Consider the following 25182-nt stretch of genomic DNA (forward strand, 5'->3'; position numbering starts at 1 on the left):
AATTTAAGATTCATTGTCCTGGATCATCAGACTCTGGAAATAACAGACTTTCTGCATCATTTTCAGGGACCATTTTCGCATATGGACAGACTGGGACAGGCAAGACTTTCACCATGGAAGGCGTCCGTGCTGTGCCAGGGCTCAGAGGGGTCATCCCAAACTCATTTGCTCACATATTTGGTCACATCGCAAAAGCAGAAGGTGACACAAGGTGAGAGAGTACTTCCATTTCCTAATATTGAGAGGTTCAGTCCTGGAAAAGACCTCAAGGCATCAATTTTTTTAAGCGATTTATTTATTTATTTATTTATTGTGTATACAGTATTCTGCCTGCATGTATGCCTGCAGGCCAGAAGAGTGTGTCAGATCTCATTACAGATGGTTGTAAACCATCATGTGATTGCTGGGAATTGAACTCAGGTCCTCTGGAAAAGTAGTCAGTGCTCTTAACCTCTGAGCCATCTCTCCAGCCCTCAAGGCATCAAATTTATAAACATATTTAAAACATTGAATATTCCTTTGTGCTTTCAGGTTTTTGGTTCGGGTGTCATACTTGGAGATATATAATGAAGAAGTTCGAGACCTTTTGGGCAAGGATCAGACACAGCGGTTGGAGGTAAGGATGAAATTGGAGTTAAGATAAAAATTGGAGGGTAGGTTATGGTGGTACACGCCTTTAATCCCAGCACTCAGGAGGCAGAGGCAGGTGGATCTCTGTGAGTTCAAGGGCTGGTCTATAAAGTGAGTTCCAAGACAACCAGGGAGGCCTGCTCTTTTTTTGAAGGGAAAGGGAGGACCAGTGGGCCTGGGGGGAGAGGGGACATTCAAGGGCAGAGGGAAATGGGAGCTAGGAGGAGTGGAGGAAGGGGAGGCTGTGGTTGGGATCTGCTGTGTGAGAAAACAGTAAATAAAAAGAAATATGAAAAAAATTGGGTTAGAATGCTTGTCAAATTAAGATCCTTTTTGTACAACAGGTCCTTTAAAAAAAACTACCTGCATGTGTCATTTATAGTTACAAACTCATTTGAGCATAAGTCACTGAAGCATAGCTGCTGAGTTCGGGTGGTAAATTTGGGAGATAGTGCCATGTTAAAAATATTTTAAGATACAAGACAAACAAGAAAAAAGAAACCTTTTATTTACTTATTTTGTTTTTTGGAGACAGGGTTTCTCTGTGGCTTTGGAGGCTGTCCTGGGACCAGGCTGGCCTCGAACTCACAGAGATCCGCCTGCCTCTGCTTCCCCACCCGGCTAAGACAAGCCTTTTAAGCACTAGTATTGGAATATTTTTATTTTTGTAAGTGCGTAGTTTGATTTTTCTGTTTGAAGATCTTTGCCAGTGTTCTCCTACCCCAAACCAGTCTGCCTTCTATTTTTGTAAGTTTTACGTTAAATATCATGTTGCAGAAGCTAACTCTGTTCCTTTTAACTAGCTTGTCTTTGAATACATTCCCAGGGCTGGCAAGATGGTTCAACAAGTAAAGGGACTTGCCACCAAGCCTGAGGACCTGAGTTTAAATCTCTGGGATTCACATGTAGAAGGAGAGAACCAGCTTCCATATGTCTTCTGACCTCATGTGCCCTGGCATGCACAAAACACACACACACACACACACACACACACACACACACACACACACACACACACACACAGTAAACTATCTTCTCATACTGTCTTGTATTTTTTTCATGGCACCATCACAAATAATTTTGTGTGTGGTATTAATATGTACTGATGTATTATCACCTTTGTGAGGTATGGGCATTGCTTATAACCATACTCAACTATCTTCCCATATATAACAGTAGATGCTCAGTAAGTAACTGGAAAACTTATTATAAATATAAAGTCTTAGCATGATTTTTGTCTGCTTTTTAGGTTAAAGAAAGGCCAGATGTGGGAGTATATATCAAAGATTTATCAGCCTATGTGGTCAATAATGCTGACGACATGGATAGAATCATGACATTAGGCCACAAAAATCGTAAGTGTGGTATATAATTGTGATGAAATGCCTACATTCGAGTGCTGGTTGAGAAGCAAATAAATAATGGCTTTTGCCCCACAGAGGTTGATTTTTTTTTAATCTTTATTATATACACAGTGTTTTATCTACATGCCCGCAGGCCAGGAGAAGACACCAGATCTCACCATAGATGATTGTGAGCTACTGTATGGTTGCTGAGAATTGAACTCAGGACCTCTGGAAGAGCAGCCAGTGCTCTTAACCTCTGAGCCATTTCTCCGGCCCCAAGGTTGAATTGTTTTAAAAGTTCACTTATTTACTATCTAAGGAATATATATGAGTGAACAATAATATAGATTGTTTTTCATGCTACTGAAGTTTTCTTTTTGTTAGTACCAATCTTTCTTTTCCCCCTCCCTCCCTCCCTCCCTCCCTCCCTCCCTCCCTCCCTCCCTCCCTCCCTCCCTCCCTCCCTCCCTCCCTCCCTCCATCTTGAGACAGGGCCTTACTATCCTAGTAAGACTTTATTTCTTTTTATTTTATTTGTGTGGGAGTTTTGAGTTTTGCCTGCATGCATGTAAGTGCATCACATGTGTGCAGTGCCCACAAAGGTCAGAAGAGGGCGTAAGATTTCCTGGCACTGCAGTCACAGACAGTTGTGATTAGCCAAGAGCGCTGGGAACCAAACCCAGGTCCTCTGAAGAGCAGTAGACACTCCTAAGGAGCATCTCTCCAGCCTCTTTTATGTTTGTTTGGTTTTTGTTTTCTTGCCAAAGGATCTCTCTACATAGCCTTGGCTGTCCTATATATACCAGGCAGGCCTTGTACTCACAGAGACTTGCCTGTTTCTAACTCGTAAGTGCTGGTGTTAAAAGTGTGTGCCACCAAACCCGCTCTCCAGTCTCTTAATAGTGCCCAGTCTTTGAAACTGTCATACTGTTACAGCTTGCTCATTAAAACATTGATAACATTTTGGTTGAGCACTTAGTGAGTGGGAAGTGCTTGTGCTGTGTGCTTTATGGGGATGATCGATTAGTCTTTACTGTAGTCTATGGGGATATGAAGTTCCTACTTCATAAATAAGGACACTGAGATGTATTTTAAATACCATGTCTTTGTAATACTATTGCTAAGTGGTAGGGTAAGTGTTTGAACCTAGACTACTAGTCTGAGTTTTTCAGAATATATACTGCTTCCCTTCTGTTGAAAAGAAAAGCAAAATTAAGCTAACATTTTCTCCTTCTGGTAATTGTTACAGATTTAATCTAAAGGATAAAAATCTTGCCAGGTGTGATTGCACACACCTTTAATCCTAGTGTTCAGTAGGCAGAGGCAGGTGGACCTCTGAGTTTGAGGCCAGCTTTGTCTACATAGGGAGTTTTAGGCCAGACAGAAAGACCTGTCTTGTCCATGGTGGCTTCAAACTTGTGATCCTCCTGCCTCAGCCTCCTAAGTACTAGAATTTCAAGAATGAACTTCCACACTGATTGCTTAGCATGTGTTAAAATTTGTTTGTTTTTGTTTTTAGCGAAGTCTTACATGTAGCCCTGGTTGGCCTGGAACTTGATGTATAGATGAAGCTGACTCATAGAATTCCACCTGCTTCTACCTCCTGAGCACTGAGATTAAGTGCTTGCACCGTCTGTGCCCAGCTCTTCATGTTTAACAAAGTTCTTGTGGGACTGGCATCTTTAGATGCTGCTGGATATTGATCGATCTCATGTTTTTAATGACCCTCTATTGACTTAGCTATTCCATAGTAGATTAACCAATGTTGTGTTGGATCTTTCTGGTCCTTTCTGTTTCAAACAGTGTGGGTAACACAATTCCTCCTGCAACATCTAATGTGTGTGTGCAAATCATTCTGCAGTTTGAAGTCCCAAACATAACTCTCTAGAGAGAGTTGTCAGCAATTTTATCCCAATTATTCAACATGTGTTTCTTTTTGTAGTATAATTTTTTTTAAAGAGAGAAGATCTTGCTATGTTGCCAAGGCTGGCCTAGGTCACCTGGGTTGATGTGTTTCCTGCCTTGGCCTCCTAAGTACACACCACCTTGTCCAGCATCATAGATAGTTATAATCTTTACATAGTCATATTTGGGAGTCAAGTGAAGAATGTTATTCTGTGATTATATTTTAATATTTGGGAATGAAGTGAAGAATCTTATGCTATGATTATGTTTTAATGTGAGTACATTACAGATTCTTTAATTATAGTGTGAATTATAAAAGAAGTGTACAGTCGCTGAACACCTGTAGTTTATAGTTAGTCAGATAGTGTCTTTGACTCTGATGAAATCAGGTATTTTAAATGTTTCAGGTATTTAATTAATAAAGGCACTCTCTGGGCTGAGGCTAGCTCAGTTGGTCGAGTGCTTATCTAGCACACATCAAGCCCTGGGTCAATCCCCAGCACTCTATAAACTATGTATGGGTGGTGGTGCTTAAGAGGTAGAAATAGGAGATCCAAGTTAAGGATAGCCTGGACTATAGGATACCCTGTTGAAACAAAGAAAGTAAACATAAAGGCATTCTGTTACAGTTTTTAAGAGTTTCTTTTCTTTGTTAAAGGTTCTGTTGGTGCAACTAACATGAATGAGCATAGTTCGAGATCCCATGCCATCTTCACAATTACTATAGAATGTAGCGAGAAGGGCGTTGATGGAAACATGCATGTCAGGATGGGGAAGCTGCACCTTGTGGATCTTGCAGTAAGTAGCAGGATGCTACTTAAGGGAGAGTTTGTCCTGTGGTCTATTCATCTGTTAATAAGAATTAAAGCCAGAAGGGGTGGCACATGTGATTTAAATTGCTTATTATGTGGGATATCTGACAGTATTATGGCGCTGGCCTTGCTTCTCCTCCTGCCGAGGCTCTTTGTTTCTTCATACTTCTTCTCTCATTATTTTGAAGTGAATTCCAGATGTTACATGAATAACCTTAAATTACTTTAAAAACCAGATTTTAGAAAAGTGTATTCTTGATTTTAAAAAAATTTAGTTTAGTTTTTGTCTGTTTATTGTAGGGGTCAGAAAGACAAGCAAAGACTGGAGCCACGGGACAGCGCCTCAAGGAAGCTACAAAAATCAACCTTTCACTCTCTACCCTGGGAAATGTCATTTCTGCCTTGGTGGATGGAAAAAGCACGCATGTGCCGTATCGAAACTCTAAACTGACACGTCTTCTGCAGGATTCCTTAGGAGGGAATTCAAAAACCATGATGGTAAGACTTCAGTCATGGCATAGTTACTTCGTATAAGGCCAATTTCAGATTCTAATTTATTCCCATAATTGATAGGAATAGAATTTTACAAGTCAATCCCTTTTCTTTGTGAAATACAACAAGTAATTGATTGTCCATGGTTGTATTGTTTCCATACCTGTATGATTGATACTGGCTTTTAGAAGACCAAGCATGTGTGGCTTGGGCATTTGTTAATGGTGTTATTACTATCGATGTAGAATGATTTGTGTTTCTAATTCAACAGTGTGCAAATATTGGGCCAGCAGATTATAATTATGATGAAACCATCAGTACCTTGCGATATGCCAACCGTGCCAAGAACATTAAAAACAAAGCAAGAATTAACGAAGACCCTAAGGATGCTCTGCTCCGTCAGTTTCAGAAAGAAATAGAAGAACTGAAGAAAAAGCTTGAGGAAGGTAACTTCTCACAAAGATTACTTACTGTCAGCTGAGGCATGCTGGTAACCATTGCATTTGTTTCCAAAATGAGCTGCCAAGCAGTCACCTCTAGCATTGTTATTTAAAGTGTCTGGGCATTGGTGGACCAAGCCTTTAATCCCAGCACTTAGAAGTCAGAGGCAGGTGGATCTCTGTGAGTTCGAGACCATCCTGGTCTACCAAGCTAGTTCCAGGACAGCCTCCAAACAATACAGAGAAACCCTGTCTCAGAAAAAGAAAGAAAGAAAGAAAGAAAGAAAGAAAGAAAGAAAGAAAGAAAGAAAGTGAGCTAAAGTGTCTGTGTGTGCCTCTGCGTGTGTTGGACATATGTGAGTGCAGGCGCACATGCCGTGGGTGTGGAGGTCAGAGGAAGGGCACCGTGGGAGCTGACTCCTTGCACTCTGGTTCTGGAGATTGAACTCATGTCAGGGTTAAAGGGCAAACATTTTACCTGATGAGCCCTTTGTTGGATCCTAACATTGACACTTAAAAATATTTCTGAGGAATATGTGTCTTCTAAGAAAATGTTTTCTAAGACCATCTAGAAAGTTACAAAATTTGAAGTCTCAGCCAGTGGTGGTGGTCCACACCTTTAATCCCAGCTCTTGGGAGACAAAGACAGGCCAGTCTCTGAGTTTGAGGCCAGCCTGGCCTACAGAGTGAGTTTCAGCACAGCCAAAGCTACACACAGAAACCCTGTCTCAAAAAACAAAACCAAACAAACAAAACAACAAAAAAGGAAACTGAATTCCTGCCTGATGGTGGTGAGGGGCTTCCTTTTCAGATCTGGGACTCCCAGGCCAGCAACAAGGGAAAACTCAGAGGTGCCAACTGCTACTAGTGTATCTGGGGAAAGCCAGGATCTGAGAAAAAGCAGTAGAGAACCGCTTCACAGATAATAAAGTTGGCATTTTTAAAATAGCCACTAGGTGGCATTTGTAGCTGGTTTGTTTTTTTTTAAGGTCTTTCATTTCCCAATTAGTGCTGAATATATATGCCTTCCATTTTGATGATTTCCTCTCTCTCTCTCTCCCTCCCTTCCTCTCCCTCTCCCCTTCTCCCTCCCTCTCCCTTCCCTTCTCCTTCCCTCTTCCTCCCTCCCTGCCCTGCCTTCTTCCCTTCCTCCCTCTCTCTCCCTCCCTTTCTCCCTCTCCTTCAAGACAGGGTGGCTTTCTGTAACCCAAACTGTTCTGGAACTCATTATGTAGACCAGGCTGGCCTCTCACTTAGAGATTTGCCTGCTCTGCCTCCCAAGTGCTGGAATTAAAGGCCTGCACCACAATAGCCGGGTGTTGCTTGTACCTCTTAGTCCTTGTGAGTGGTATGGCTGTGTGCTTTGGATACATATGTTCAAGTCCTTGTCCACACTATGCTGGACATGTATCCAGAGGCAGAGTCATAAGTCATATTCTTTGTAATGTGTTTCACTTTATTTGTGTCCTTCTGACCCTATGCTCTGTAGGCAAAGGCTGCCTCTGCCTCCCGAGTGCTGAGAACAAAGGTGTGCATCACCACCCAGCTAATTTTCCAATTTTTAAAAATGCAAATGCAGAAATATGCAAAGTCTTTCACACAATCCCTGTGTATGTTTACACCTGTACTCACAGTGGGTCACATTTTAACTTCTCTTTTAGGACTGTAAAAATAAAATTTATAGCTAGGTATGAAGGTACACATCTTCAACCCCAGCACTCAGGAGACAAATGCAGGCAGAGTGCTATGAGTTATAGGCCAGCCAGAGCTACATAATTAGATCCTGTCTCAAAAATTACTTTTTCTAAAACAGTAAAATAAAATTTCTGTGTACATTGTATGTGTGGTTGTATGTGAATATATGCATGTGCACATGCTTAGAGATGAGGACAGAGGGGGTGTTGTTCCTCAGATTCTGTCCACTTTTTGGTGAGCCAGGGTAAGAAGGCTCTCTTACTGACCTGGCACTCCTCGAGTAGGCTGGGCTGGCTTATCAGCAAACCCCAGGGATCCCCAGTCTCTACTTGACTGTCAGTAAACTATCTGTGAACATTTCAATAGATTTCCAATTTGTGTTTGATCAACGAGAATGGATATAGGCATTTTCTAAATAGCCAGTGACATGGTACAGACTGAAATTGTTGTTAAATTTCTGTCCAAGGTGAAGAAGTTTCAGGTTCTGACATCAGTGGGTCAGAGGAGGATGACAATGAGGAGGGTGAGCTTGGAGAAGATGGAGAAAAAAGGAAGAAAAGAAGGGGTAAGTGCTGTTTATTTCTAACTGCTCACAACTGATTAGAATTGCCCGCTTTATATTAGGTATTTTTAATTATAGTAGTGGTTCCAGCAGGAAATTTATGCTGTATGTGGTTAACTTTGTACACGCTCTCTTGCTGTCCCAGGATGCCATATTGCCGCTTATGAAATTTTAAGTTGTAAACCTCTGTGGTAGTATATACACTATCTTTCAGTTTTACATCTGTGTTAGGTCCCTACCAGCTTTTGAAATTAGGATAATGTGGGATTTTTCTTCAAGTGATGTTAGCCTTTAAAAATCATTGCCACTGGTAGGTTTGAATGAGGATCATAGTTTTTCACTGAACTCCTTTCTTTGTAAACTGTAAACTGCCATTCTTACCCTCCGGGGCAGCTTCCAGCATGTACTAAGACTGCTCTGCTGAGGCTTCAGTGGCATGGAGAGGAGAATGTCCCTGCCTCATTTCAAACTCAGAGCTCTGCTCAGCTCCTGCAGGCTGCTGCACAGTCATAGTTAATCAGTTATTGAAAACAAACCCATCACTGCTCTATGGGGGACCCAAATTAAAGACTGAAGATTGTATAGGGCAGAAGTTGGCAGAGTACAATATGCCGGCCAAGTCCATATGGAACCTGATTTGTAAAGTGTTCTTAAAGCAGCCTCGATCATTCGTTTACATGTGGTCTGTGACTCTTTCACATCAAAGCAAGTGGCCTGGCTGTGGTCTTTTCACAGAAACTGTTTATCAGTCCCTGACTTAAAAAATGTTTTTATTCATAGCTAGTTTTTCAGAGTAAACTATTGTTTTCTAACTTGAAGCAGGTAGTAGACTTACTAAAAATTAATTTTATATAGAAAAATATGTTGCAATATTTTAACTATGTCTTACCCTGTGCTGAGAAGCTTAACATTTTTCTCTGAGCCTTGTCAATTATCAATCATACTGTCACGCTTTAGACATAAGTCATTAAGTCTGGCAATATGATGTCTTGAGGGGATGAGGAATTGGAAACAATACCTTGTCTATAATGAAGGGCAGCTGATTTCTGTAACGTGAATAGTGTGATTTTTTTAATGTTTTAAAGCTGTTTCTTTTTCTTAGCAGTGTAAATAGACTTGCATGTCACCAGGTGACATTTTGTCATTTCAACTCTCTGAATAATCATGTGTAGATGAGTAGTGGGGTTTGCCATTACTGCAGATCTGTAAAGAAATGCAGTTTTAATTCCCTGCATGGCTTTGTGACAAGGAAGCAGCTAACTACTTAGTTTTAAGCTAGAGTGAGTTGCTCTTGAATGCAGAGCTTGATTGTCCTCTAACTTCTTCCTGCAGAACTCAAGTTTTCTCTGTATTTTTGTTCGTTTCTTGTTCCCTCTCTCTGGTTCCGTGGGCTCGTTTCTTTGTCTTACAGGCAGTAGCAGCAGCAGTAGCTCAGACTCCACATGTTCTGTCATAGAGAAGCCTCTGGATGAGTTCTTGCCTCGTGAGTGGCGGCCCTCACCTTCTCTGACAGAGCTCTGGCTTCTCCATCACTCATGGGCTTCATTTGGGAGATGGCTGCCCCACTCCCTGTCATGACTGGTCCATGTTGGGCTTCCAGTAGAAAAGCATGTGGCCCTACCCTGCCATGGCTTCAGTTAACTGTGAAACATAGGCCAGAGCCTATGTTTGAGACAGTGGAAGAGAGAATCATGCTTTTGCTGCTGAGATAATGTAAAGAGAGCTAGTAAGCTGTGTGAAAGAATAATTCTCAGGGTTCTTTTTATGCCTCATTATACATGTTTAATCCTGGTCAGTGTAAGAGATGTGAACAACAAATTTTGAATCTCTATAAGTCCAAATTAATGTTTTTTGGTGCAGAAGCACCCAATGTAATAAGCCATAATGCTCCAAATAAAGAGATGAGTGAAGCCGGAGGCAGGGAAGAAGACTGAGTAGTGTGCTTGACTCCAACTGGATGCTTCCCCACCGCTAAGTTACCAGGTTGATTTTAAGACTCTTTCTGCAATGGGATAAGGAAATTCAGAGTCACACAGAGTTCATAAAGTCTGTCTAGACTTCTGCAGTCTTAATTTTTTTGTAAACTGTAAGTTTAAAAGCATTATTTAATTTTGTCTATTTCTACTTTGAGAAGAAAATGGGAGCGATGCTTGCTTCCACCAGCTTGCAGCTTGCTGTCTCTTAGAGCATTATCTGTGTGCTTACCTTTTCCAGACTAATGGCAGAAACCATTGCTTCTAGCTCTACTAGGGAAAATCTCAAGAATCTCAAGACACTGTGTCTGTTGACACAGTTGAAGCAAGTTACCAGAGCATCTGACCTCACTGGATAATTTATAAAATATATGGCATTGTTCAGACACCAGAGGAGTACAGTTTCATATTATAAACTGTGAAACAAGAGAAAATATCTGAGAGGAAGCATTGTAATTTAATTTTCTGTTCTAAAACTTACCATTCTTAGAGAGTAGTTATATGAAAGTAGGTTATGAAATGAGTTGGTCCTTATTCAATTCAAGACTTTTTTTTTCCAATTCAAGAAGCTTTAATTGCTGTTTTCATGCTTACCATTTAACTTTCGTTGTCATAACATGGATGTGTTTGGGAGGTGGAGAGATGACTGCCCCAGCATGTGGTTGCTGTGTGTAACTTGTGTGTATGTCCCCTCCCATTAAAAAATATGAATGGCCGTTCGATGTCCCTTGCTTGAATCATCAGTTGTCATTTATTTCTGTAGCCATTATTTAATTACCCAGAACAGTCAATCCATAGGCTGAATGTAATAAGTTTGCTACTATACAGGTGCACTTCATTTTAGGTAATTAGAGAAAGCTGCTTAAAAATCAGGTTGGAAAATAAAATATTGTGAACTTATTACCTTTGAAATTCATTAACCCTTTTGTTAATCACATTAGTATAAACTATTCTGTAATCGTTTATCTAGTTGCTTCAGGTCTACCTGGTGGATTTTCTTAAAATGGGGGACACCTGTAATGGGTCTTTATATAGACGAAACATTGAATTGGGAAATTTTGAAATGGACAATGAGAGCTTTGTTACTTTTAACTTAGTAATTTTAAAAATTGACTTCAGTTTTGGTTTTGCCATTTTAGATACCTTCCAAGTCTTAGTAGGTTCCCAATTCCATGTCTGTAATCCATCAGCATATGCACTGAGCTGTTCCACTCAAAGGGGGAACCACAGAGTGGATTGAGTCTAGCATTCGTGATTGTCTTCTTAAGGAACATGCTTTCTTTTTCTGTGGACTCTATTTCAGTTTTGATTATTTGATTCATGTCTTTGCTCATGCTAAATGAATGCTGTTACACATCTTCTCTGTTTTACAAAGGAAATAATGTTTTCCTTTCTTCCCTCCTCATCTCTGTGCACATGTTTCCTGTCTGCGACTCGCTTACCGCTTCTTTGCAAGATCAAGCAGGTTGGTGTGATTGGCTTGCACTCCACGTGGTGCAGTTACTCATTTCTCAAGATCTTTTATTTAAGTTCTCCACTTTTTTTAATTTAATAATTTTAACAAGGTAAGTATCTGTCTTTTTTTTTAAATTCCATTTTAGCTACTTTAAAAAACTTTTCCCCTAAATTCTTAAAGATCCACTAAACCAGTTTTTGAAAATACACTTATAATTGATTTGACTTTCGGACATTTTCCTCTTTTGAAGGGCAAAAGTCAGTCCCTGTTGCCCACACCATGGGTGCTTGAGACGCAGATGACACTCATCCAGGTGTCGCTTGCTGCAATGCCACCCTTCCCTGCCCTGCAAGGTCACCTTCACCTGGGGAAAGGGAACGGAGGGGCTCACTGCTTCTGTTTGACTAAGCAAAATACCTTTTACAGTATCAACATGCCCTTTTAGATTTGTTTCTTTGTTTGTTTTTTATTTTGAGACAGGGTTTCTCTGAGTAACTGCCCTGACTGTCCTGGAACTCGATTTGTTGACCAGGCTGGCCTTGAACTCACAGAGATCCTCCTGTCTGTCTCCCAAGCACTGGGGCCAAAGGCATGTGCCATCACTGCCCAGCTGCCTTTTTAGATTTATTTACTTAAAATTTTTGTGCAAAATTTTATCATAGAGAACTAGAAAAGTTTCTGAGATTGGGTTTTTATTTTGTCTTGTTTTTTAAAATTGATTTGGTTGAGGAGACTGTGTTTGTGTGTATTGTTCTGGGAATTAACTCAGGGTGGCCAAGGACTGAGCTGCACCCCATCTCCTTTGTAAGATCTCTTCAGAAGTGTATGTAGTCTCTTACCCATGGAGGGATCAAAGTGCTCATTGACTGCACTGGAGACAGATCGCTTCGACTCCCACTGGAGGCTGAAGCTTGTATCAGGGGAGCTTAGGCTAAAACTTCATTCCTTAAAGATCTATGTACAAGTTACTCTTGGTCACCAAGGCTTTTACACAGCCATATGTAGCTTCAAGTGTTATGGGAAGAAAATATGGTGGCTTGTACCGGTGATTCTGGCTAAAGCCACATGGACTTGAATGTGTGGACTTTTGGACTAAGCCCTCTTGAGCACAGTGAGATGCATGCTTCTTTCTAAAGCCTGTGGTTGAAGGGTTACTAGGTAAGGCAATCAGTTCATCAAGACACAGTGCTTATACGCTTTCATGTGCAAACCCTTTTTGTAATACTCCCTCCTGATGGACTTTTGAAACTCCTTATAACTCTTAGCAAAACAAAACACTACAAGTCCAAAATTCATACATTGATCCAATGATTTAGTCTGTGTCCTTAGGACCCATGCCTTCTACACACACTATTTTGGTTTTGATTTATTTGCTATTTTTCTCTAAACATTGGTAATCCTGAGGTGGAAGTTACATATTTTGTTGTACATGTACTTCCTGTAAACTTCAATTTAGACTTTTCTCCTCAAATTTTTAATAACTATTACTATGGATAGAAAATCTTCTCAAGTAATTCGTTGGGAATAGAAGTTAACTTATTTGTGAAAGTTATTCTTCTACAGTGTAATTCAGAAGGTTCAAGGTAGGTGGCTGTGCCAATAGGCCCAGGCCCACCTCTGACACGGAGTGCAGTGAATCACACCACACCAGCCGCCTGGATCACAGCTTAGTTCCTCTTTGGTTTTGTGCCTAAGTTTTTGCTTTAGACTTTGGTTCTGTAGAAGGAAGGATGCCGTTAAACCCATGAGTTCCTAATGAGATTTTGTTTCCAGAGTTGAAAAGCCTATGCATGATCCTATCTTTCATGGTTCCTACAAGAACATGCTCAGATCTGTAGTGCCATTGGGATTGTTGTTCAGTTCTTTTTCCTTATTAGCAGGAGGGGCTGGGCTTGGGGTGGAGACGTTAATCTACAATCCTCTATCCTTGTCCCTTGGGAAGGACATTGAGAATGGCAAACTCTCTGGAGAACCTCAGTTCTGACAGTTCTATGAAATGCTTGTTGTTCTGAGTGAGTGCATTTCTAAGAATCTGCATCAACCAGAAATGAACTGTCAAATTGGTTCAGTTTCAGAACCATTTTAATAAGCTAGCGTTTGTTTTCTCCTTTTGATTTTTTTCGTATCACTTCATGGTTTTGAGGTTCATTGGTAAACTTTGTGTGAGCAGGCTGCATAATATATCTCCACATGCTTGGACATTCCAGTTAGTCGGAAGCTGCATTCCAGCCTTATTAGTTGGTTCTTAGCATGTTTGATCTGAGTTAGAGACTTTGATGGTCTAGTCTGACATAGTAAGTTACTTTGGTGGCTCATTTATGATTTGCCCAGGCAGCTTATCAGTGTAAACACCTGCTGCCTTAAATGAGTGACTTACTTAATGAGTGTGGAAGTGACTGAAGAGTCATTTTCCTTTTTTGCCTCTGTATGCCATTTGGGGACCCACAGCTTTGCTTTTTTATTTGGCTTTCCTATTAACTTTCTTTCCCTCTTTTTCTGCTCATCTGTTTTGATCATCTTTCATTTTCCCCCTTACATATCATTAACAGTTGGACAACAGTTTGAATTTATTAACAAATTAAAAAGTTCTAGGAACTTTGAAGTAGAAATGGAAGTTTAACATTTGCTGTTGTATGACTGGGTATGGACAATGCTATACTAAGATCATTCTTAGGTCTGAAACATTGACTTCTTTTAGTGACTGCTGCAATTAAATGACTCAAATAGGTAAAAAGAAAGTTTCCCCAGATAAGATGGTGGAAATGCAAGCGAAAATCGACGAGGAGAGAAAAGCACTGGAGACAAAACTTGACATGGAAGAAGAAGAAAGAAACAAGGCCAGAGCTGAACTGGAGAGACGGGAGAAGGACCTGCTGAAAGCCCAGTGAGTGACGTGGGACTCAGTGGGCTCATGGCTGCAGTCTCTAGTGTTCCTCATAGGGATGGGCATCAGGAAAATCAATCAATTAAAAAATAATCAGAAGCTCGATTTTTGTCTCTAACATAGCTGTTCTGGGGTAAGGGTCTCCTGTCCGTGATGTATTTTTAAAGTTTAGTTGAATATTTCTGATCATTTAATCTCTGTGTAGGAGAAAATATTGGCCGGTGTGAATCACACTTTTGTGTATGAGTTAATGCCATGTAGTGGTGTGATTTGGAGAGATGTCACATGACTGAATTTTTCTAAGTGTGCATCTTCAGTTCTGCTTCAACTGGGAGTGAGACTGGAGCAGCAGATGACAGGTTTAGAACATTCTCCCTTTCCTATAGACAAGAGCATCAGTCTTTGTTGGAAAAACTGTCTGCTTTGGAGAAGAAGGTCATCGTCGGTGGTGTGGACTTGTTGGCCAAAGCTGAGGAGCAAGAGAAACTTCTTGAGGAGTCCAATATGGAGCTGGAGGAGAGGAGGAAGAGAGCTGAGCAGCTTCGGAAAGAACTGGAGGAAAAAGAGGTGATGCCCTGTTGAGTGTGGTGTGTACAGCATGCCCACCTCTTCCAGTGAGAAACTAAATACCAGAAATAAAGTGGAAAGCACATTGTGGACCATTTTGAAGACATTAGTAACTAAACATCTAGATCATTTGTTACATTGAATTTGTAACTTAGAGAAAATTATTCTGAAGTTAACCCGTTTTTATCATAGCAAGAACGCTTGGACATTGAGGAAAAATATACCAGTCTGCAAGAGGAGGCACAGGGAAAGACCAAGAAATTAAAGAAAGTCTGGACCATGCTGATGGCTGCAAAGTCAGAGGTTGGTGTCTTAGAAATTGTCCATAATACAAATTAGAATCTTGATGTGTGCTTACAAGTTTTTTGTTTTTGTTATTAAGACAGGGTTTCTCTCTGTAGCCCTAGCTGTCGTGGAATTTGCTCTGTAGACCAGACTAGCCTTCAACTCACAGAGATCTGCCTGCCTCTGCTTCCCGAGTGCTGGAATTAAAGGCGTGTACTACCGCTACCCTGATTGTGTGCCTGTACTTTTGAAACATTGAAACACTCACTTCTTTCTATGTATCTTAAATTTTACTTAAGAACACCCTACTCCCAGCTATAAGTAATAATCCAAACCAATTAGTGATGGTGTCAATCTGTCCGAGAGCTGGGGCAGTTCTTGCCAGGCCTCATAGGCCTGTGTTTGTGCTTGAAATTGTGTTTGCTGCCAGGCGGTAGTGGCCACACCTTTATTCCCAGCACTTGGGGGGCAGAGGCAGGAGGATCTCTGTGAGTTCGAGACCAGCCTGGTCTACAAGAGCTAGTTCCAGGGTAACCTCTAAAGCCACAGAGAAACCGTGTCTTGAAAAACCAAGAAAAAATTGTGTTTGCTATATACTGTCATGGATTCTCTGGTAGATGGCTGATCTCCAGCAAGAGCATCAGAGGGAAATTGAAGGCCTCTTGGAGAACATTCGGCAGCTCAGCCGCGAACTTCGGCTTCAGATGCTCATTATTGATAACTTCATACCTCAAGATTACCAGGTGAGGGGAGAATCTGCTCTAGACATTAGGTCATTGATGAGGGCTAAAGAATAAGCCAGTATAACTAATTAAGACGTTACATGTTTGCATTGCAGCTCTCCTCTATAAAGCTTTCTTGAACTAATGCCATCATATAAAAGTGTCTTAATTAGGGTTGCTATTGCTGTACTCAAACATGATGACCAAAGCAACTTGGGAACAAAAGGATTTATTTGACTTACATTTCCACATTAAGTTCATCAGGGAAGGAAATTGGGACAGTAACTCAAACATGGCAGGAACATAGAGACTGGAGCTGATGCAGAGGCCATGAAGGGGTGCTGCTTACTGACTTGCTCAGGCTGTTTTCTTAGAGATTCTAGGACCACCAACACAAGTATGGCACCATTCACAGTGAGTTTGAGGCCATCCTGGTCTACAGGGAGAGTTCCAGGACAGCTAGGGCTACAAAGTGAAACCCTGTCTCAAAAAAAAAAAAAAAAAAAAAAAAAAAAAAAGAAAGAAAGAAAGAAAGAAAGAAAGAAAAGGAAAAAAGGAAGAAAAATAATGCCTTTCAACTAGATCTTATGAAGGCATTTTCTCACACGAAGTTCCCCCCAATGACTAAGAGCACTGGCTCCTCTTTCAGAGAACCCAGGTTCAATTCCCAGCACCCACATGGCAACTCATAACCATCTATAATTCCAGTCCTGGGGGATCTAACACCCTCTTCTGTCCTCCACAGGCATCAGGTGGACATGTGGTACACAGACACACTTGCAGACAAAACATTCATATACATGAAATATTTCCATAAATATTTTTAAATAAAAAAGGAATAAGCAGAATGTGCAGCTGTCCTCTTGATGTGTGCACGGTGGGTGTGTGTGTAAACAGAACATGAAGTTGCCCATTCTAGTCATCTTTTCATATACAGTTCAATAACACTAAATGTATTCACTTGGTTGTACATCACTAGTCATTTTCAGACAGGTGGCAATTGTTATCACCAGTTGTGAGCTGCTGGATGTGGGTGGTGGTTAGTTAACGCTCAGGTGTCTACAAGAGCAGTGAGCACTCTTAACCCCAGAGCCATCTCTGCAGCCCACCTACTGGTGTAGTCCTAATAAACCTAAATGTGTGATTTTAAAAAACAATGTTATGAATTTCAAAATAGCTATGAGAAATGTTTCTGAAATTTTCCTTTCAGACCTCAGGTTCCCAGAATCAATCCTGGGTACTAGGATGGGATGTCCTAGTTCCATGTTGTAATTTATTACCCAAAATCAGAGCTGAAATCTAGAGTGTAACCTGTTTCTAGCTGAATGGTTTCCCAGCTTCTACCTTTTGTCTCTTGTATCCCAGCCTGTGTGTCCTCCTGATTCCCAGGATCCCAACTTTTGCTTTTTGTTTTTATATAGTTGAATAGTATCCACATGTGTTCTTAAGAAATGTGTGTGTGTGTGTTTAAATTTGTTTTTATTTCATGTATGTGGATGTTTTACCTGTATGTATATATGTGTACCATGTGCATGCCTGGTGCCCAGTGACAAGAAGAGGTGTCGTATACCCTGGAATTAGTTACATTCTGTTGTGAGCCACTATGTAGGTGCTGGGAACTGAACCTATGTCCTCTGCAAGAACAATTGGCCTTAATCACCAAGCCAACTCTCTAGCCCAAGGAGTATATATTTTTAAATGCTTGATGAAGTATATGATGTTTAGAAACAACTTTCTTCACTTAACACTGATGAAAGTGTAGGTCTAATGGGTCAAATGGTTCAGCAAGTAAAGGCTTTACTATTATGTAAACTTTGTGACCTGAGTCTGGTCCCTGGAACCCACAAGAAGGTATAAAAAGAGAACTGACTCCACAAAGTTTTTCTCTGCCCTCACATAAGCACCATGGCATGGTCCTCCCCCAGTACACACAATAGTGATAAGATGCAGGACCCTTAGAAGCTTAGTTCAAGGAAGTCATGTGGGAATCAAAGGGATCATTATAAGCAGTATGTAGTGACAGATGCAGGAGAATGTCACATTTCTATTCACAGTTCTTTTCATATTTTTCAATGTTTTAACTAACAAAGTAAGCTTTGACTCTTTCTAAAGGAAATGATTGAAAACTATGTACACTGGAATGAAGACATAGGAGAATGGCAGCTGGTGAGTATTTCTCTTACCTTCATGAAATTATGAGGTGGAGCTGGTGCTGGCTGCTGTGGGCGGAGGGTGGCCCAGGATGGATCAGATCAGAACTCAGTGGACCAGATAAGATATTTTTCTGATTAACAGCAGAGTGGAGATCTTTTGTGGCAATGGGTTAGGCCTGGGGCTTCTGGGTACTGGAGGGCCTCTTGGATCATTTCTGCTCTAGGATCCACATGGATGGCAGGTGTCTTCCCCATTCCCAGTGTTAATTGAGACATTTCTCTTCCCTCTTTTCCTTTTTTGAGAAATGTGTGGCCTACACAGGAAATAACATGAGGAAACAGACCCCAGTGCCTGACAAGAAGGAGAGAGATGTAAGAACACTTTATACACCTGATTGTCTTTATCAGAATTGGGGTCGGTGGGTGCATTGTCCCAGCGTAGGGGCTGGACAGCCTGATTATCTTTTGTGAGTAGAGGCTCTTGGGTTTGGACTGTTAGGGTAGGCCTGCTCTCTGGCACACACTTAGTCCTCTTTTCACTCCTGCCACAAGTACAGGCTGCTGTCACTCCCTGTCCTTCACCACTCTGGGCTGTGGGCTGTGGCAGGAGACTGCTTGGCTTCCTTCAGTCCTGGGTCAACCAGTGTGCTGGATCTAGAGAAAGGAAGACAGTTTCTCTTTATGTCTGGGGAACTTATGGTATGTCTGGGCTCTACTTCTCCAGTTTTGAGTGCATTTCACATAGTAGGGGAGAAGACATCTTTAAAAGGTTATTTGGTTTTGTTTTCAGTGATTCTTTTGCCCAGTGTCAGTCTGTGTTTTAAATCTTCCCCAAATCTGATTTAACTTTGTGTGTGTGTGTGTGTGTGTGTGTGTTTTGTTGTAGCCTTTTGAAGTAGACCTTTCCCACGTGTACCTCGCCTATACAGAAGAGAGTCTGCGTCAGTCTCTGATGAAGTTAGAAAGGCCACGGACCTCCAAGGGGAAAGCAAGGCCAAAGACTGGGAGACGGTGAGGTCATCCCTAGGTCCCTAAAGTGACAGTGTTGTGATACTATATTTAGATACATCTAAAGGAAGTCAAAGTTTAGTTAACATGACATGTGGTTTGAAATTATATTCTCTATTCAGTTAGTATTTGATAAGGAAAATAGGGATAAAGAATTACACTCTGTGAGTTCCAGGCCAGCCTGTTCTACAGAGCAAGTTATAGGACAGCCAGAGCTGTCACTCAGAGAGACCCTGTCTCTGAGTGGGGGAAGTTGGATTTCATTCTAGGACAGTTGGAGTGGCACACCCCTTTATCCCAGGACTTGAGAGGCAGAGGCAGCCTGTCAGATTTCTCAAATCTCTGAGTTACAGGCAGGGCTGGTCTGTGTTACAAATTTCAAGACAGCCAGGACTACATAATGAGACCCTTTCTCCAAACAAAGCAGAAAAAGAACTGCATTCTTTCAGACTCCGCCCACAGGAGAAACCACTGTTCTTTCCTAGTGTTTACCCACCCCCACCACCTACTGTCTTGTTTGGGGTCTTAATTTTTACACGAATTCTATTGAGATGCTAATTACCCGGGCGGTGGTGACATGTGCCTTGGAGGCAGAGGCAGGAGGATCTCTGTGAGTTCAAGACCAGCCTGGCCTACAAGAGCAAGTTCCATGACAACCTCCAAAACCACGGAGAAACCCTGTCTCGAAACCGCTCCCCCCAAAAAGATGCTAATTAATTTGCCTCATTTGACTCCCAAAATACTGTATTCACCTGGCCAGTTTGCCCCAGGACATTGATTTCATAGATCTCAAGTTAAGAGAAGCTTGTTTGACTCTCTAGTGCCAGTTTTGACAATGTGTACTCTCTGTGCTTGATCAGATAAGCTCAGTGGGAAGCCTGGGCTGGCACTAATGCTGCTCATGCTCCTCCATTGAGCTAATTTGAACCAGTTGCAAGACTTTTGCTTTACCTGTAAGGTGAAGTGAATGGGTGTTATATTGTGTTACATAGACTTTTAGATATAATGTAACACTAAAAATGTTGGAATCATTAAAGTAGGGCTAGAAAGAATCAGCTACATGTTAAAATGTATAAGATTTTTGCATTTTTTAGCATTTAGATGAAGGATTTAAAGATTTTCGTATGCTAACTGAATCTTCACATGGAATCTTTAAGAATATGTAAGTATTTGCCAGGTGTTGATGGCTCACACCTTTAATCCCAGCACTCGGGAGGCAGAGGCAGGAGGATCTCTGTGAGTTCAAGGCCAGCCTGGTCTACAGAGCGAGTTCAGGACAACCTCCAAAGCAATGCAGAGAAACCCTGTCTCAAAAAACAAAACAAAACAAAAAATATAAAAGTATTTATTTTATCTGTATGTGTTTTTGCTTGCTTATTTATATATTGCACTGGTGTCAGATTTCCTGGAATAGTTGGTTATAAGCTACCAATGTGGGTATTGGGGTGTGTACTTAGGTCCTCTGGAAGAGCAACACATGCTCTTAAGTGCTGTTGTAAAACACAGCTCCCGAGCTGCCCCTCCCTGTTACAAGGTTAGTAGATGCCCTCCTCTGAGCTCTGCGGTCACTAGGAAGATGCACTAATATGTGGCAATGGTAGAGACATTCAGCCTCACAAAGACAGGCAGTGGAGGGCAGTACAGCAAGCTGGAGACTGCTTCTGTCCCTTGTTAGTGTAGAACAGAGGCCGTATTACTGCTTTATAAAGAGAACCCAGATTCTTTACATTAGGCCTCAAGTTCAGCTACATTTTAAAAATGTATAGTCCTTGAAACAAATAATTGATAAGCTATTTTGATATAGTTTCTATAATGCACCACTGTAAAAATATGCTTTTTGTTTATTTTAAGTTAAAGAAAATACTTGTGGGCCAACTTGTGATCCAGATTCTATAACAGAATCAAAAACTGCAGTTTTCCTAGGAAATAAGCAATTCTGTGCAGTAAGACATGTCTGTGCTCTGTTGTGAGTGTCCCATGCGTTGCTCCGTGAGAGGCCCGTGAGAGCACTCCTGCAGGCGCGGACAGTGTCCTGCTTCTCTGAGGCTTTCTGTACTGTTAGCCTCACAGAGGGAACGACCAAGGGGCATCCCTGACAAGCTCAGCTGGCAGCTGTCTGCACCTTGTCTGACCCTGTGCTCAGCTCCTCACACTGGAACACTGTACTGTGTGTGGCACTATGTTCTTGTGTTTGCTTTTGATCACCGTACCTACTCTAAAACACTCAAACTGACTGTCTCTTAGGGAAAAGCACTCATCTTGGATTTTTTTCTCTCTTAACAGAAAGCGTTCTGCAAAGCCTGAGACCGTAATTGATTCTTTACTTCAGTAAATGTTACGGAATTAAGGTTACAATAAAAAGAGTGATATTCTCATGCCTGGACAGAAATCCTTAATTAAGACACTGAGGACACCTATGTAATTCACATAATGGAAGCTGTAAATTATGGAGTAAGACTGGAAGTAGCAATTTTCCTAATAACTTTTAGACTCTTAAGTTTCTGTAACATGTAAGTGTGCATAGCTGGTGACTGTGGGTATGTCACACCGTGCCGCAGTGCTCTGTGAGAGTAAGGGCACCATTCCTATAGCGCGTTGAGGTTGTATGTGAATGTGCATCTCTTGGCTGTGTACTCAACTATTGTGTATCTAGATAAGCAGAGTCTCAGAGTAGAGGTAAATCCGTCTTGTTTGCACACAGCGCATAGCAGATGGCCTTGTCCTGTGTCCTCTGTCAATACCTGGGTGGCTCATCTAAGCAGTAACTTGTCCTAACACCTGACAGGCCTGCCCAAATGCATTCCGACTTTATACTAATGTTCATTGCATTTAGGTATGAGATGACTGCTTTTATGGATTTCCTTTAGAAAATTGCATAATTTGACTACTTTGCAGGTTTACATCTTAAGGTACAGTTTGAGCATGTGCGTCTTCTGGCACCCTCCACCAGGTTCTGTCCCCTGATGCACCTTCAGCCTTTGTCGTTGCTGCTGGTTTGACTTCCCCACCAAAGCCACACTGGCCACTTACCTTTGCTGCCACACATATTTTGTTTCTGGTTTTTTTTTTTTTTTTTTTTTTTTTGAGACAGGATTTCTCTGTGTTACAGCTCTGGCTGTCATGGAACTCACTCTGTAGACCAGGCTGGCCTCAAACTCACCTCCCAGCCACACACGCATTAAAAAAAAATTCCTTTGGACATATGGCTTACAGACACTCCATTGTCTGAATTTTAAGTTTTGATGGAAATGACTATACAAATTGAAACCACTCATTTTCAGAAAATGAAGCTAAGTCAGAAAAATATCTTTTAATTATATATAAATAACACTGCTCTCTGAATTTCTTCTATTGACTAATCCAGTTAGGCTATATTCCTCTCCAAAAAAGTCATATTCAATATATAGTAAAATAAGTTTAATAAATTTTTTATTTTTTATTTTTTTTTTTGGTTTTTTGAGACAGGGTTTCTCTGTATTGTTTTGGAGGCTGTCCTGGAACTCGCTCTGTAGACCAGGCTGGCCTCGAACTCACAGAGATCCGCCTGTCTCTGCCTCCCGAGTGCTGGGATTAAAGGCGTGCGAATAAATTTTTTATGATGAATGTTTTTTTTTGAAGTTTATGTGCCTCTTTCTAAGTGAAATTACACAGTCAACTCCAGGCTCTTGATTGCAAAGATTTTGAGACTTCCCAGGTTAGGATTAGTTAGGTTACTGTGATTTCAACAAATTTGGGTATATACTGACTTATAACTACAGAGCTCTGTGTAGACTGGATGACTGAGTAGAGGGAGAGCCTGGTGAGGTGATGGAAAATGTGGCCATACATTTGTGGAGCCTTCCAGAAGGAGCGCTGGGTGTCCCACATGTGCAGCATGTACTGATATGACCATGGCCACTGTGGCAGTGTCCTCAAGGTAGTGAATGTGGCCTGGGTGCCGTGACACCCGCTCATGTGAGCCAAGTGTCTTGTAAAGCTCATATGAGTCAAGTGTCTTGGTGATGTCAAATTTCTCCCTCGTGTAAATTTAACTGTTAGTAATTACAAAATCTTAGTTTTACTAGTAAGGAAAAACAGTCTATATGCCTTCACTCCTATTATTTAACAGTTGGCCTAGAAGGAATATCTGCTGTGAATGAAACTAAAAACATTAGAGACATTGAATCTAGTTTGTTAAAGCCTATAACAGCAACAAAATAATGGCATAAAAACTGAACATACTGAGAAAATTCTCTAAGCATCCTGACTTTAGTAATTTTGTTTGCTTGCTTGCTTGTTTTGAGACAGGATCTCTCTCTGTTAGCCCAGGCTGGCCTGGGACTCAACCCTTCTGCCTCAGCTTCCGTGTGCTGAGGTTGCAAGTGGTGTCATCACGCCAAGCAGTGTGTTCATTAAAGCATTTGTGTTAAAACTCTAATAAGGTGGATATTGTTCATTTCTTGAAAACCAAGTTAGAGTCTTGGCAGGTGGGAGGTCCGTTTAAAGATGGTGGGACAGGCACCCTGTCACAGCAGTGCTGGAGCTGCCTCTCATTCACTGTGGCTTTGTCCACAAACGGAATAGTTGCATTTTCAGTGTTAATTTCATGGATGGATAGAGATGAAGAACAAACTCAATTAATGTTTAAAATAAATGTACAGATTTTAAATGAGTGGGACAGATCTATAAATGATGAATATCCTTTTCCTCATTTAAAAAGTAGTATTTATTTATTTGAAAGGAACCCTAGTAGGAAGTTATGCTGGCTCTGCACTTACATGCTCTGACAGCCAGGCTGTCTTCACTCTGTCCGCCCTTGTGATGTTCAGGCTTAGCGAGGGGAAGGCTGTGCAGTAGTGTTTGCCTGACAGCGGAGCTGTCTCGTGTGTATTCTGGAAAGGGTGATTTTCTACTTTATGTTTCTGACAACCAGAACATCAAGGTTGTTTTGGAGAGGAAAGTGTTGCTTCATCTGCAACATGTTTTTAAAGTTTTAGTGTTTCTGTTATCATTTTAGGTTTAGAATGTGTCCCATTCTCCCCCGCCCCCTTTTAAGTCATAATGCAAGGAACACCCTCTTTCCAATAGAGCTGTGAATTAAAGAAAGGGCAGAGTTTACATTTACAAACACCTGTGTCTGCCCAGTTTCTCCCCTCCCCCTTTCCGTTTTGAAATACAATTCCATGTAGCCTAGGATGGCCACAAACCCTGTATGTAGCTCAGGTTGGCTTTAAACTCCTGAGCCTCCTCTACCTCCACCTCATGATTACTGGGATTACACTTATGGACCACTATACCCAGGTGCCCCCCCTCGTTTCTTAACATATATATAATTTTTTTTACTACTAGAAAACATAGTTCTTCCTAGTGCCTTTGAACTGACCCTGCAGTTTTGACTAATTAGAATCAGTGCAAACCTGAGTAGCATTACTGTAATGCTGTTACTGACCAGGATACAAACTGTATAGTAAGTTTGCTATGTTAATCAGAAGCCACACTTGGATTGTATTTATGTATAAATTGTATTTGTTCAAGCTGTATATATCAATGTTGTGTGTACATGCTGCATGGTAAGATGAGAAATAAAATTCCTCCCCAATGCCAACTGTCTTTTAAGACATTTTTATTTATTTTTATTTTGTTGTCTTCCTACACATGTGTGCACCATGTATTTGCCATATGTGTGCCATGTGCCTGTGTTGACCAGAGAGTGTTGGGTCCCTGGATCTGGAGTTACAGTTATGAGTACCATGTGTGGTAGAGTAGGTAGGCTAAAGAAATTCAAAGTGGGCTTTGAGACATTTTGATTTAATGACTAGTTTAAAGGACTTTTTTTTCACGTTAGCATACAAAGTGACTGAGCTTCGTTGTGTCATTTTCAGACATCCATTTCACTAGACTGTGTTCCTGTTCATCCCCCTTGCTTGCCTTGGTCCCTTCCTCTACCCAAAACACTTCCCTCTGTTCTCATGCAAAGGACTTATTTTTTAAAGCTGGGTTTGCTTCCTTTCCAACTGCTAGCTTTTATAGACCTCCTCCTGTGGAGATGCTATATGCACTGTCCTCTGAGCCAGATTATGGCCATCTTTGGGAGTCCAGCTAAGTTTGATGACCGTTGACAATCCTTGGAAGGAAAATGCAGGGAGCATCATCCCCGGCTGAGATGATGGCTTCTCCATGTCTCTGTAGATGGGGCTGTCTCCCCTCATCCTTCCCCACTTAGATTCTGCAGGTGTCCACTCCCCCATATGCAATTAGACAGAAATACAACTG

The 25182-nt window shown here is 41.2% G+C and overlaps 1 protein-coding gene across 6 annotated transcripts in view; it reads left to right on the forward strand.

Moving 5' to 3' along the window:
* Window positions 1-24514, forward strand: part of Kif3a (kinesin family member 3A) — a 37600-nt gene extending 13086 nt beyond the window's left edge. For 2 of the 6 annotated variants that reach the window (XM_005067770.4, XM_040748633.1), the window contains exons 3-19: window positions 67-211; window positions 532-616; window positions 1880-1985; window positions 4540-4679; window positions 4994-5191; window positions 5457-5631; window positions 7787-7885; window positions 9294-9365; window positions 11312-11320; window positions 14039-14195; window positions 14582-14762; window positions 14955-15065; window positions 15665-15790; window positions 17882-17935; window positions 18226-18294; window positions 18809-18933; window positions 21214-24514. In XM_005067770.4, coding sequence (XP_005067827.1) covers window positions 67-211; window positions 532-616; window positions 1880-1985; window positions 4540-4679; window positions 4994-5191; window positions 5457-5631; window positions 7787-7885; window positions 9294-9365; window positions 11312-11320; window positions 14039-14195; window positions 14582-14762; window positions 14955-15065; window positions 15665-15790; window positions 17882-17935; window positions 18226-18294; window positions 18809-18933; window positions 21214-21262 — 1901 coding nt within the window. In that variant the 3' untranslated portion in view covers window positions 21263-24514. Of the gene's footprint in view, window positions 1-66; window positions 212-531; window positions 617-1879; window positions 1986-4539; window positions 4680-4993; window positions 5192-5456; window positions 5632-7786; window positions 7886-9293; window positions 9366-11311; window positions 11321-14038; window positions 14196-14581; window positions 14763-14954; window positions 15066-15664; window positions 15791-17881; window positions 17936-18225; window positions 18295-18808; window positions 18934-20136; window positions 20191-21213 lie in introns of those variants that run through there. The other 4 variants (XM_040748635.1, XM_040748634.1, XM_040748636.1 and 1 more) reach the window with 4 other exon arrangements.
* The last annotated feature ends 668 nt before the right edge of the window (window positions 24515-25182 follow it).

Source organism: Mesocricetus auratus, unplaced genomic scaffold (genome assembly GCF_017639785.1).
Source record: "Mesocricetus auratus isolate SY011 unplaced genomic scaffold, BCM_Maur_2.0 Super-Scaffold_100007, whole genome shotgun sequence".
Lineage (NCBI taxonomy): Eukaryota > Metazoa > Chordata > Mammalia > Rodentia > Cricetidae > Mesocricetus > Mesocricetus auratus.